Source organism: Lepidochelys olivacea, assembly GCF_965140295.1.
Source record: "Lepidochelys olivacea isolate rLepOli2 genome assembly, chromosome: 10".
Taxonomy (NCBI): Eukaryota; Metazoa; Chordata; order Testudines; family Cheloniidae; genus Lepidochelys; species Lepidochelys olivacea.
The window spans coordinates 79,014,185-79,028,971 of NC_140420.1; the positions used below are offsets into that span (position 1 = coordinate 79,014,185).

At 44.6% G+C, this 14,787-nt stretch overlaps 1 protein-coding gene across 5 annotated transcripts in view; it reads right to left on the reverse strand.

Moving 5' to 3' along the window:
* The window catches only part of IGDCC4 (immunoglobulin superfamily DCC subclass member 4), a 198,101-nt gene that overhangs the window by 169,341 nt on the left and 13,973 nt on the right, over positions 1-14,787 (reverse strand). Inside the window, exon 1 of one of the 5 annotated variants that reach the window (XM_084641362.1) lies at positions 9,068-9,215. The exons of the other annotated variants lie outside the window; for them this stretch is intronic. Coding sequence (XP_084497488.1) covers positions 9,068-9,089 — 22 coding nt within the window. The 5' untranslated portion in view covers positions 9,090-9,215. Of the gene's footprint in view, positions 1-9,067; positions 9,216-14,787 lie in introns of those variants that run through there. 5 annotated transcript variants of the gene reach the window in all.

Sequence of the window (14,787 nt, forward strand, 5' to 3'; positions counted from 1 at the left end):
AGTCAAGCAAGGCTAACTCAAGAGGGGTAACTCATGTCGACAACTCAAGTCAACTCTGCAGTGCAGACATACCCCAAAAGGTCAAATCCTAGTCCCGCTGAAGTCTACGGCAAAATTCCCATTGTAATTTCTCTAGGATTAAATCTGCAGCCCACTGAAGTCAAACAAAAGCTGTGGTGCATTTGTGTTCAACTTGATACTTAAGAACAGAAGAGCACAGAAATTATGTCCTTGAGGAGGAGCTGCTGCTGCCACATGGATAACCTACTTAGAAACAATTCTGTTTACAGACCATCTGTCTTCTGCATGCTGCTCGCTTGTTCTTTTATTCTTTATCACTAGGGGTATTTGCAGGGAAACAGAAGCTCCACTTCTTAGCCATTCACCTCCTCTTGCTGCTTATTATCCACCTGAAGATGTACAATACACAGATCCTGCCTTCATGCAAACAGCCTTAGCTAAAGGAATGTGAGCAGAGGAGCACAGGAAACAGAGTGTATGAGTGATTCCTGCATACATTAAGGACTCAGTGCTGCAGTCATTATGCCAAAACCAACCTCACTTTCGCACACACAACAGCTATAATAACGGGCCTTATGAAAATTTTGCAAACCTTGAGGATGGAAGCTGCTGTATAAATGGGAAACGTTCACAGGGGAATTTTACACATTTTCCCTGGGATTCAAGCAGTCACCAACAATCTTGTGACGAGATACTGCAACATCGATCGACCACAAAGGATGCAACATCAGCCACCAGGCTAGGGAAGGTGTTGTTAGCCAGAAGCCTTTGCTTACTACAAACTCAGTGCGAACAACTGGAATTTAGAAGAAACACTGCCAGCATCAAAACTAATCAATCTCAAAACTGAGAGAAAGTAGTTTCAGGCATTATTATTGCTCCTGAATTCCCCTGGCAATTTTGCTATTTTAAAAATATGTCTCTGTACCATGTTGCTGGGTGAAAAACCCACACAAACACGGGAAACTGACTTTGGCCCTGATCTAGAAAAGTAATTAAGCATGTGCTTAACTTTAAGCACAATCATGTGCTTAAGTATCTTGCTCAGTTGGAGCCTATAAATATAGTACTGTCAAATGATCAAAGAAAACAAACTGGGAAAAATAGCCCACTTTTTTCCTCTAATTTAGATCCATTTCAGTTGTTACATGTCAATAGAGCTAATCAACAAATGAAGAGGTTTCCTGAAATATTTCAAAATTTGTTAAGTTGTTTTCAATATTGAAGGATTCAAAATGTGCCCTTTTTTTGCTTTTTCAAAAAAATCTGGCAAAACCAGTTTTTCAAATTTCAATAATGCTGTTTTAATAATGCTTTTGATGTTTTCAATGAAAATGTCAATTAAACTGTCACTGCTTTTTTATTTATTTATTATGAGCAATAAGAATTTAATAAAGCAGATAATTTTTCATGACAATTTTGAAAAAAAAAGGGTATTTTTCAAGCAGGAAACATTTAAAAAATTTCAACTGACTCCATATGTAACCATCATAGATTAAAACGAATTTACATGCAGGTGTGACTTACGTCAGGGGGAGGCCCCTTAAACTGCTGACTGCCCCCAGAAAACCTGCAGATCTGCATTTAAAAATCCTAGCCTCACTGACTGGCAGACACATCTACAAATAAAACTGCTCGCCTGCCCCAGCTTCCTTCTAAACATCACTCAGTGGAAGGAGAAAAGACTGATTGTCTGGCACAAGCTGCTGCTTTGCTTAGCCTTGTCTACACCACCTTATTTCAGCCACCACTGGCCAGCCATCAGAGTAGACAGTTTCAAACAGGAATTAGCTCCACCAGTGCAAATTGTGGCTTTGCCTGTCTGTACTAGGGATCGCAACAGTGCAGCTATCCCAGTGGTCAATCACCAATGGGTGAAATAGGGGCCAATCCCCGAAGTCAAGAAGGCCAACGTTGCTCTGCTCAGCCAGTACTTAATTTCCTTCTTCAGCAGGGTGTAGTGAGGATTAGCAAACATTCATAGTAATCTGACACTATAAAGCACTATGCAACAAGCTTGATATTATTATCACCTTCCACTTAGCAGACTAGACTAAATGACTCAGAAGCTTGAAATAATGACCTAAAAACAAAATTCTCCCTTACCAAAATAGGCCCTGATCTTGCAGGGATAGGTGCTTAACTTGACACCCTGCAAGGGGTTCCACTGAAGCCACCTGCATCAGTCTTTGCAGGATAGGGGCTTTGGGTAGGTAGTGACCCACAGCGATTCTCTTTTGACAATGGCAATTTCAGTTAAATGATCTAAGTTCGACTCTTATGAGATAGCATCAATGTCAGAGACCACGCTAGGCCATAAATGTTGGCAGACTCAGCAGAGAGAGAGTGAAGATTGATTGGGGTGGTCTCCTCCATGCCAGGGCCCTGCCACACTGCCCAGGCAATGGATCCACTGTGGTTATGTATGAAAGACGCCCACCTCTAGACATGTCATTCCAGAATGAAATTCTCATTGCAGGAAGGGAAAAAAAGCCCTCTCCCATCACAATTGCTTGGTAACAATCTCGGGGACACAGGGTGAGATCATTCTGCCATTGGTTACCTCCCATCATGAAAGGCACCAGGACAAGGTTTCCGCAGACTCTCATTTAACTCAGCCCACAGCTGTAATCTCACATTTGTAACATGAGCTTCACACGCTTGCACTGACATTGTCAGTTGCACTCTGGCGAATGAGGTGCTAACATCTTCAAAAGCAAACAAAAGGGGGTTGTGAAAACTAATTAGTTGCTCATGCTCACTACTGTGCTTATTTGTAAAGCTATAATCATGCCAAGTCATTCTGACACAACTTCCTTTCTGAGGGCTACATTGGAGTTACCCCAGGGGCTTCACAACACCAAAAGGATGGGCCCTAATCCAGTGTCAAGAAGAGTTCTCTGAAACGTTTCATATTGATCCTGGGCAAAGTCTCACTGTCTTTCTGAAACTTTTGCGGTTTTGATGAGAGAGGGACCCTCCCCTGAGATCTTCACCCAAACTTTCCCAGAGCCGGAGGGGGCTCCGATCCAGGTTTGTGCTGTGGACCCCATCTGTGGCTTTAAACAGATTTAAAACTATTTTTGTATAAAAGAAAACTGGCTGGCAATTTTTCACCAGGTTTCAACCATGCAGAGTTTTAAATGAAGTAATTAAGGTTTGCCAGGGTTTGAAATCACCAGGGTTTGCAGTGGAAATACTAAACTCTCAAACTTTGCTTTGTTTTCAAACAATAGATAAATTCTTAGGCACACATCCCAAAGATGCCAATATCTTACTTCTCTGATAATACCACTTTGTATTTATGTAGTTCTTTTCATCTGAAAATGTCAATGTGCTTCATGAGCATTAATGAACTAAACTTCACAACAACGTGAAGACGGTGGCAAGATCACCATTTACAGATAGGGAAACTGAAGTACAGAGATTGAAGTGTCTTGCCCAAAGTCTCACATGGGTTGCAAAGAGAGAAAAGAACCCAGGCGTCTTAACTCCTGGCACCCTGCCCCAATCCCCAGACGACACTGCCTGCCTAAGAAATAAACACAAAGCATCAACCAGTTGACTGTTTTCTTGTCCCACTGGAAACCACTGACTGATACTTCAGAGAGAAGAAAAGGATATCTTATGGGGCACAAGATGATAAAGCAAGTCTCCAAATACAGGCGAGTTAGACCACTTATCGATAGCATGACATATTCATAAGGAATAAAGTATCTTAGAAACATGCACACACCTTGTTCCTGCAATCTTAAAGGGTCAGATTCTTGGCCAGTGAACGGCCCTAAGGCGAGCACAGACATATGAACAGCAGAAGCAGAGTTATTGTGCACCTATAGTCTTACGAACAGCAGCCCTCTCTGCAAATTCCTTCTAGGAGCATGAATAATCTGGTATGGGGTCAAGTCAGAGCACCAGGCGCTAGTGGGTTAGTGCCGAGCAGAGACAATGGTGATATCATCTGGAGGTCTGGGAGATTTCATTTAGGAGAAAACAGTTGAAAAACTAGAGACAAAGTTTATTCTTCTCTTTTGCTTCAGAGTTCCCTAAGCATTAAAAATCTTTTGCTAATTACTAGCTATTCATTCATTATCAGGTACTTAATACCTCAATTACTTCCAGGGAAAACTAACCTGACCATTAGGCAAGCAGTTGATATTATATTTAAAATAAGATTTGACACCAATATTGCACCTTCTCTCCAAGGACCTAACCGTGATTCACACTAATTAATATAGCCTCACATCTTCCCTGTGGGGTACGGAAGCATCAGTATCCTCATCTGATGTGGAAACTGTGGCACAAAGCAACTGACTTGCCCAACATCACATAGGAAGTCTCAGCGGAGCCAGGATTAGCTAGATGTCCCAAGTTCTAGTCCAGGTCCTTTTGGCACTGAAAAAAACATCTGGCAAATTCCATATGAGTATTATATATGTGTATTACCGTACAAATATGTATTACTGTACATAGGCCTGATTGAGATGGTGGCCCCATTGTGCTAAGGGCTGTACATACAAATAGCAAGAGACAGTCCCTGCACTGAAGAATACAGTCTAAATAGACAAAACAAACTCAGGGCAGGAGGCCCAGAGAGGTGAAGTGACTTGCCTGGGGAACAGAACCTTGATATCCAATCCTGGACTGTGTCTCCAGGACCATGCCTTCAGCACTATACGAAACACATGGAAAATTGAAAAGTGGGTTCATTTTATTTTTCTTCTTCCCCTATAGTCTACACCCTCAACGTCCCTGCACCCAGTCAGAGACCCTTCACACTCCGTAAAGAGGCCCAGGCTCTGACGACTCCAGAACCTACCAACGCCACCGCTTCAATTGGCCAGAAAGGGAGCTGGTTCAAAGAAACACAACAGGGAACTGGACATGCAGGCCTGGAAGGCCTAGATCCCCTGCACTGGAGCACAGATTTGGATGAAGGTGTTTTGATGGGGATTTTTTACTTCATTCAACTTCCCTCATCATGCACGCAAACCAATGCAATGTGTGTATGGAATACACAAAAGAGAAATGGACCCAACCGAAAGCCCTCACAAATGCAGGGGACATTTCAGTACTGGCCTGTACTGCCCATCTCTCTGTAATGAACCGAAGCAAACCTCTGGCTCCAAAAACACTCTCACCCCACCGAACACTGGGGCAACTTGGGCCCTCCTCTAATTCGCTTAGGAGGGCAGGAGGCCGCTAGTTAACTGCTGGCATATTCCAGATCATACACAGACACTCTAGTCTGCTCCTCCTAAAGGGCCCTCCTCATGTTGTTCTGACAGGAAGACATGATAACACAGCACACGCTCATTCCTTATCTCTCTCCTGAGGAAAGGAAGAAATTGCCTGAGAAACTAAAATTAGCCTCTGATCTAAGCCAGTTCTAAAGCCTTCTCAGGAACTGTATGTTATCTCTCGCTAGCCTGAATCATTCCAGTTAGGTGTGGAATAATAAGGCAGTTGGCCTTTGATAATGACGGTATTACAGTGGTGTGTTTGCACTGCTATAATTTAACGGTTTCTCGTTGTTTACATTAGGAAACCCAGTGTTAAAAGGTTTATAACCATTATAAACTCTAGCTCCAGGTCAAAAACATAGGTGTGCTGTCATCTGGATAAACCGGGATTACATGCATAAACCCCTCTACTCCAGAAGAGAATATTCTCCATTATATATATACAAGCTTGTGGGAAACACGTTTTTATGGACTGATTATAAATCAATTTGGCCATGTTAAAGTAAAAGGAGACGGTAAGGGGAAGGGGGGAGTATGTTTTCTGCCGCTTCTTTTGACCGTGTCTAAACTGATCATTCCTAAACAGTTTTGTTTTCTAAAATTACGTTCTCCCAGCCGCTAATTAAGAGCCCACTGAAAGGGAATGAGATTTGGAGTTACTGCGAATGTGCAAGAATTATTTTTCTTCACACATATATTCGACTACACCATCAGTATTCTGGATACACAACCCACAGAGGCGTGTTGTTATGAATAGATGATCGTTTTTTAGAGGCCAGCCTGGTGGAACGGAAAAAGCAGCACATCAGTAGTACAAAGATTCGTTCAAACCCGGGGTCCCCTTTGTTTGTTGAGCATTTGTGCCAACTCAACCTGCCACACTCCCAAGATCTACATATCTCTATGGAATGGAGGCGTGCACTGAACCGGTAATTGGGTGCCCTGGGAAGGTGACTTTGAGACTGTATAAGCGAACATAACTAGGACAGCATGCCAGGATTGGTGACTGTTACTGACCTTAGGCAATAGGCTACCTGGCATATAAGGGTCCATCCATATAGCAAAAAAACCCGCAAGGCAGCAAGTCTCAGAGTCTGGGTCAACTGCCTCAGCATCTCACTGCAGGGGTAAAAATAGCAGAGTAGCCAATCAGCTCTGAAATCCATGGCTGGGATAGGGTCTTGGAGCCTGGGCTCCAGCCAAGCCCAAAATGTCTACACTGCTACATTTAGCCCTGCAGCGCAAGCTCCTCGAGCCTGACCCGGACTCTGAGATTCGCTGCCGGGACTGCTGTTTCCTATGTAGAGGTACCTAAGAGACAAAGTCTTCCCTACAGCCTCTTCTGTCTTTGATCTTATTAATTCAGATAAATAAGGTCAGGCCTGCGCAGTATTTGGCTGCTGACCTAAGGAAAACCAAGGTAACTGTCGGAAATGGCGTTGGTGATTTAAAGGAAGGCATGTTTCCCTCTGAGTCAATACTGAAGCGATGCCCGATTGTAGTGTTTTTTAATAAGTCCTTTTGTACAATGCATGAAAACAGGTTAATTAGCATGGATCCTCCCCATCCATCTGCCCTTTATTGATTATCCAGTTTGCAATATTCCTTCGCGCCCACCACTTGTCGTTTTATTTCAGATAATTTAAATATTCCATTTTTTTAAGCTGGATTGGCTCAATTAGAGACGTTGCTCTGTAGAAAGATGCGAAGCCTCTTGGCCCAGGTGAATGGGCTGGAATACCTGCTGTTAATAATATACTGACCACATCTTTTATATTGAAATATTGAGAGACTTCCTGAATCTGAGCACAAAATGCTTTGCTCCAGGGGACAGATGGGCAAATCCCTCTCATCACATTCCAAGGAAAGGAAGGGTGGCCTTGTAGCTAAAACGCACACCCAGGGCTCAGGGGTTTTGGGTTGTATTACTGGCTCTGCTCTGCCCCTGTGTGACCTTGGGTAAATCACTCACTTCCATTTCCCCATTTGCAAGATCATATCGCCTTACTTCACAGAGGTGCTCAGGGAGGCACGGCTGCAAAGACTTGGCAGTCTTGAGATGGAAGTCATTATACAGGTCCCACCTAATATTTCAAGATGTCATCCCTATGCTGATTCTTCAGCCCTTGTTGGCAATGAACTTTTGACTCATTAGGGATCTGGAGAAGAACCAACATTCTAGCTTTCAGAGTTCAAAACGATGGAATTTCCACCAACTCCCTTGGACGCTAGTCTACAGTCTATTATATTTCATTGTCCAGACTATTCAACCTACATTTCCCTTTCTTAGCAGCATCCCATTACACCTTTCAAACACAAGAATACTGTCATCTCACGTCTTACCGCCCTCTTAATCATCTTTGCGCCAAGCTTATACATATTTAGCTTTTTTAATCTTCCCTCCTATGTCAGTCCCTCAGGCCCCTTAATCAGTTTCGATGCTGTTCTCTAAATTCCATCCATATAACACACAAGAAGAGTTGTCTGGTTTGATACGACTGGTGAGGCCTCCCCTGGAGTAGCATGTCCAGTTTTGGGCACCACATACTTTAAGAAAGATGTGGACAAGTTGGAGAGAGTCCAGAGGAGAGCAACAAAAATGATAACAGGCTTAGAAAACATGACCTGTGAGGAAAGGGAGAAAGAACGGGGCACGCTTAGTCTAATAAAGAGGAGACTGAGGGCATGGGACAGGATCTGATAGCAGTCTTCAACTATGATAAGGTCTGTTATAAAGAGAACAGTGCTTAGTTTGCAGCAAGGGAGATTTAGGTTAGATATTGGAGGGGGGGAACTTTCTAATTATAAGGGAAGCCAAGTTCTGGAACAGGATTCCAAGGGGGGCTGTGGAAACCCCATCACTGAAAGTTTTTAAGAACAGTTAGACAAACACCTATCAGGGATGGTCTAGGTTTGCTTGGTCCTGTCTCAGCGCAGAGGGCTGGACTGGATCACCTCTTGGGTTCTCTTCCAGCCCTTCATTTGTAAAATTCTACAAACCAAACCGGTTTGCGCATGTGTTACGAAGAGTGTAGACTCTCCCAGATTGGAGCGAGATACCCTGGGCCTGATTCAACTTGGCAGGATCAGAAAGCTGAAGTTTTCACCCATGCTGGCGTTCATCCCTATGGGAGGGCACATGGCCACATGACTACCAAGGAGCTCTCTACTGAAAGGCCACTTTACATTCCAGCTGGGAGCCCGCTGAGTCTGCACCGAATCGGTGCATCTCCATAAGGCAAGTCACAGCACTAGTCAGCTCTGGGCCCCGGACGGGCAAGTACTAGCGGGGCTCAAGACGCACTTTCCAACACCAGCAGCCCACAGGCTGTGGGCGACCCAGCACACTAGTTGGATATATGCTGATTCAAACCAACCAAAAATATTCTGCTTAGAGGGAGTGGGGTGTCGGGGGGGAAACTGGCACCAACCTGCAGAGAGACAAAGAGCAGGAGAGCGTGAGCACTGCTGTAAAGGAGCGTAGCCTTGTCACAGTGCCAGGGTTCACTGCACTCAAGGACGCTCCTGTTAGATCTCAGGCCTCCAGCCATCCCCTCTCTCTGGGTCCCTCTCCCTTCAAACCAGAGATTTAGGCGGGCAGCCCCACTGCACCTAACTGTGATTTCCCCAGCACATCTGACCTTAGTCCAGTACCTGCCATTCGCACTCTCTCTCGGGGACAACGCCAGGGGTACCCGGGACCAGCCAGCTTTCACAAAGCACAGCACATTTAGGTAGGACTAAAGCATCACAGAGAAAACAGATCACCAAAAAATAAGCAATCTAGCCACACTCTAACTTACCAGTGTCACTCATCTTCCACATGGAGACCAGCAGGTCCCAGTCGTTCCAACCCTTCCCACAGGGTTTGACCCTCTTGGTTCCAGCCTCATGGCAGCACAAGTATCAAACGAAGGCTGGTGAGTCAGTTCAGGCTCCCATTTATACCAAGAGCCTGTTCTTTGTCTCTTGGGTATCTTGAAAGGGGTCTGAACAAGTCTATGCAATTCTCCCCAGTGGGTGGAACTTTTCTGGAGTGGTTTACCTGCAGTAATTACCCCTCACTGATTTTAGTTCCTGGAGAAAGCTCTGTGACCCTCCTCCATGGAGCCCGAATACAATCCCTAGTTCACAAAGATACACATAACATTTATATAGATCCCAAAATCTATCAGCATTCCACGTGCCGATAGTGCCTGGCACATCTCCATACAATAATAGTCTTTTGAGGTTTCCATATTTCCAAGATCTCTCATTTGTTCCTCCTGAATCACTTCAAGTCTAGCCCTGCTCAGTACCTCCTACTTCTTCAGAGATAAGACCCAAAGCAATTAGCATGCTCATTGCGTCAGATGCCATAATAACCATGTATAATGCAGGCATATACTCCAGGTCTGCGTACGATCAAATTTCCCATCTAACTGTATTAAAATATTACAGCTAATAACACAGGGCTGGAAGGAAAAGTGATTGCAACCATTACCATCCCACTAGCTATGGCCTGAGGTATAAATCATGTCAGAATAGAAAACTGGATCAAGATCCTAATTTAAGGCAGGCTAAACCCATCGAACCATGAAGCGTATCCCTGATTCATTAATTCAAATGGAACTCAAACAGGATTTGAGGCTTCACAGAGAAATACTAGCAGAAAAGGAAAGAGGTGACAAAGACTGATGGGAAGTGGCATGCAGACGAATGCCATTCCTTTATAAGCCATTCTTAAAATCCCATATTCCAGTCCATTTCTCTTCAAGGGATCCTTTCAACAACAAGGACCCCAAAATGGCATATAAGATCATTTTTATCTATATTAAGGCCTTTTTGCAGCAGATCTTTAATATAGCCCTGGGTCTTACTCACTTATCATTTTACTCAAACTCTCTGTGTCTAGTCTCAGGACAGTGAAAGCTGAAGGGAATTCCCTTTGGTGGGTTATGGAAGAAGAAATATTTTAATTGAATACCCTTGCTCCCCAAAGTGTAATTACAGAAGGAAAAAGCACAAATGTTGCGTGTACCTATTGCAACCTTAGTCCCCCAGTTACCTTTTTGTGGGGGAAAGACTAAGACAAAAATGACTGAAGCCAGCTCAGTGAGTGGAGCCATAGATACCCCACTTCACTACACAATATCACTAGCAGGTAGGGAGCATCACATTTTCCCCCCCAGCTATGAAAGTCAGCGGCTCCTTCCAGGCTAATGCTCGGACAATTTAACCAGAGGAGACTATACAGATCTGACTCAAAGACACCATTACACCTTCCAAAACAAACTGCCTAAACTTCAGAAACTGTAGAAAACGGAAGGTGTGAGAACAAGACCGTAGTTTTCATTTTCCTTAGACGTTCTTACCAAGCCAGACCACACCGGGCTGAGATCCATTACATTCACAGCCTCAGGTGGCTTCAGTATAAGTAGCAGATTTTCATACGTGCATTGTTACTAACATTTTGTGGACTAAATTAATCCAGCGGGGGTCAGCAACTTCCTGTTCACGTGACTATAACAACAAGGATATCAAAATGTGAAGGACTGATCTTCCAAAGGCAGTTGAAAAGATTACAGTCGCTGGGCAGCATTCATGAGTTTGCAACAACAGCTTATGCTGCGTATGCATGTAGCTGAAGAATAGCTGACAAAGAACACAGATCGAGTTTGCAGGACTTTCCATCGAGTATACAAATAGTTGCTTTATGTTTAATCTAGAATCACTGAAGCCTCGTGAGGTTGTATAAGAATGGCCAGCAGTGAACAAGAAGACGAATGTCTCTCTGATTTGAATGCTGGCATTTTGCACTTACATCAAACTATTAAAACAATTCATTCCCACCCCTCCCCCCACCGCCAAATGAGGCCCTATTTGGCTGAGCAAGCCAAAGGGAACAAAATGGTAGACAACTTCAAAAGGGGTTACGCTCTCTTGTCCTCCTGGAACAGAGTGGATGGGAGGGCTGGACAGTGCTCACCAGACCAGTCACATCTAAATGGCCATGGCAGACCTAACTCTGAAACCGCTGCTTAGTACTGCAACCAGTTACAACATTTGAGGCTTGTCTACCCTACAGATACTTGGCCAGTACATGATATAGCTATGATGGCAGAACCCCCTAGTGGAGATGCAGCGTAAGCTGACAGGAGGAGGAGTTCTGCCAGCACCATTAAACCACCTCCCCAGCCAACATTAGCTCAGCTATGCCAACAGAACTCTGTCTACACGGGGGGGGGGGGGGGGTGGAGGGGTGTCAGCAAAGGTATGTTGGCTACAGGGTGTGTCTCTTTGCCAAGAAGCAGTGTGGCAGAGTACAGAAGACAAGACACCAGGAAGGAGACTAGGTTTCCATGCCAATCTTTGTCACCACCCTCATTGTCTGGCATTAGATAAGTCACTCAACCTCTCTGTGTCTAAGACTCTTCATCTCCAAAATAGGGATAATGATACTTACCCACCTGTGCATCATGCATTGAGATCTATGGATGAAAGACATGATCTACATGTGTTGCTAATTATTGTTATTATTTCAAAATTCTGCATTCTTCTTAGAGCTGAATTATTTAACTATCTGATTAGAAACTTGATGTCTCTGAGAAAACAATCACACAATCAAATGAACAGGTACAAGAAGACCAACACAACAGAAGCTTCTGAACCAGACATTAAGCTCAGCAGTTTGAGCTTTGGCCTGCTAAACCCAGGGTTGTGAGTTCAATCCTTGAGGGGGGCATTTGGGATCTGGGGCAAAAATTGGGGATTCGTCCTGCTTTGAGCAGGGGGTTGGACTACATGACCTCCTGAGGTCCCTTCCAACCATGGTATTCTATGATATGCCATTAAGCGTTAATAGCTTTTTGGCTACATCCACAGTATTAGCTGTGTAAATACATAGGTGCCAGCAATACTTCAACCAATGGAAATTCAGCTACCTCTCCCAGGAACTGGGATGTCAGAGTCAGACTGCAAAAGCCTCCACTGGAAAAGAAAATCAAACAAACAAACAACAATCCAGGTGGATTTAGAACTCGTGAAAGGTGCCAGATTTCCGAGAAGAAGGCAAGGACCATGGGCCATGGCAACGCAAGCCTCGGCAGGCTGCCCGTCACTGTGCTTCACCCTGACCCACAAGGGCCCAGCTAAAGGTGAGGGGATATCATATAATTCCATCTCCGTGGTTCAGACACTCCTTTGCCCCTCTGCTGAGACTGCCAGGAAGAGGGTTCAAATCTCATTCTTTTTGCAGAGAACACCACCCTTTATACTCTCAATTCCATTCTATTCCAAATTCCAGTCGATTAGAAAAACGTGCTTCACCCAACAACAGTAGCACTCACCCTCTTTTCCCTTCCTTACCGCTTTCTCCATTCGTGTATCGGCATCCCTTCCACCTCTTTCCTCAGCATTCGCCAAGCCCACAGCCGCACCCCTCCCAATCATCTCCAAAGACTGTCTGTGGCTAAACGGAACAGGGCCTGTGTACCCCTAATGCTGCCCTGCACTGCCCGTAGCCCCCTCAAACTATAAACTTCTTTCTCTGCTTCTTCTGTCTTCTGGGAGTTTGCAGAATTGTTTAGAACAGGCCAGTTTGTAATTGTTTAGCACAAGCCATGCTTGGAGTGGAAAAATGAGGGATTCGTATCACATGCTCCCCAGAAGGGACAGGGAGGTGAAAAAAATCCATGAACATAACGAAAATCACAACGGATTTCCACTTCCAAACACAGCACACATCGCATGATCAGAGTGAAACTCTTCCAAATGCTGCCACTGCTGTCGCGAATGAGGATTTTGCAGTTCATGTGGGGAAAAGAAAGAAAACAGGCAGCTAAGAGTTACGCAGGGGTAGCCCATTCTGCTGTGACAGGCCAAAAACTCATCTCTTAAAGTTATCTGTCAAACAGCAATCTCACTTCTTCGGCCTTTGCAGAGGCTGTGGACACAGTGCCCAAGTGCAGTCACATGTGAGGGAGGAGCTACAGTTTGAGAAACTTTGATGATCTGACATATTAGTCAGTGACAGGGATAGGTCACCTCCTCTAGCCAGGCCTCAGCTTCCTCCTCTCTAAAACGGGGATAATAACTCCTAGTTCATCAGAGGCAAAGCGTTGTGGAAGTGAAAAGTTCGAAGAACTCATAGAGGGGTTTGATTGCACTTTAATTCCTGGGCACAAGACAGAATTATTTCTCAGACAGAGCTGAAAGCTTCTGCAGTGACTAAAATCAGCTCAGTTATACATAAACTACCTAAAGTTCATTTTTAAAAAATGTTAAACTGTAGTTCCCTTCATTTGCTCTCACTTACCTCATGTGCCAACGTGCGGCTCTGAAATAACTGCAGATTCTCTCCAGGGTACGGTGTAGAATACCATGGGACAAGTCAGACACAGCGACTGCTACCCAGGAAAGCTCCGGTTTCAGTCCCATTAGGAACTTGAGAAAACTGGACAGGTAGCATCTGTATCTACTACTCGTTCTTTCCAGGAGTTACTTAGAAAACAACACTGCTAGCAATCAGAACATCGGTGAGTAGGTGGGAGCCAGTCGCCCAGGCCAAGGACAGACAGCAGCTCCTTGTGCATCCGTAAATACTCCAGGAGTGTGAGAGTCAAACGTCACATTCTGCATGTACAAAAAGGCAAGCCTAGCACCGGAGAAGTCAGGGCGCATCACGTTTCCATTAACTACCCTGCATTTCCCAGGTAATTGTGCACACTAGGACTTAATGAGAAATAATGAGCTAGCATGCAGCTCAATGTGGCAGCAAAGAAAACTCATAGGAAAACCTATCTAAATATTTCATTGCCGATGATGGTAGCAAGACTTGTCTCCCCACATCTCACAGCGCACAGCCCTGGAGAAGAGACAAGGAGCTCACAGATTGTCTGCACCACCACTGCAACATGGGTGCCCAGACTAGACCTGAGCGAGGACCACAGTGGCAGCCTACCAGGGCCTAATTAGCATTGCGTTAGAGACCCAGCATGGTCTCGGAGGATGGAGCGCGTGAGCTCTGCGTGGCCGTGGGCAAGTCACAAAACCTAGCTACACCTCTGCTGCCCTGGCTGCAGAATGGAGCTAACAATACTTACCTACCTTGCAGGACTGTGAGGGCAAAGCCTGGCCTTACCTACCACTCACTCCTCCCTTCATGTCATTTAGGGCAACTATCATTACGGTTCAGACGAACAGCCTCACCACTCCACTGTAAAACATGAGGGGGAAATGAAGGTGTGAAAGAAAGGAGACAATAAGAAGAACAAGACATTAAACTGCAGTGTCATCAAGATGTGCCGATACCTAGGTATCAGCGTAATGTTTTTATTGGGGCTCTGAGTGTTTCAAAGCTGTGATTATGTGGCTGTGTAAACTGCCACATCATTGTTGGTCTGGTTTATTTTTAAAATTTGGCACATAACTGTGCTTTGGAATCTCAGCTTTCATTAACACCCATACACACACAAAAAAATTACATCTCCAGCCTTTCCGGTTGTGAAGAAAACCTTCAAAGCACAAAACAAATGGGAACTGG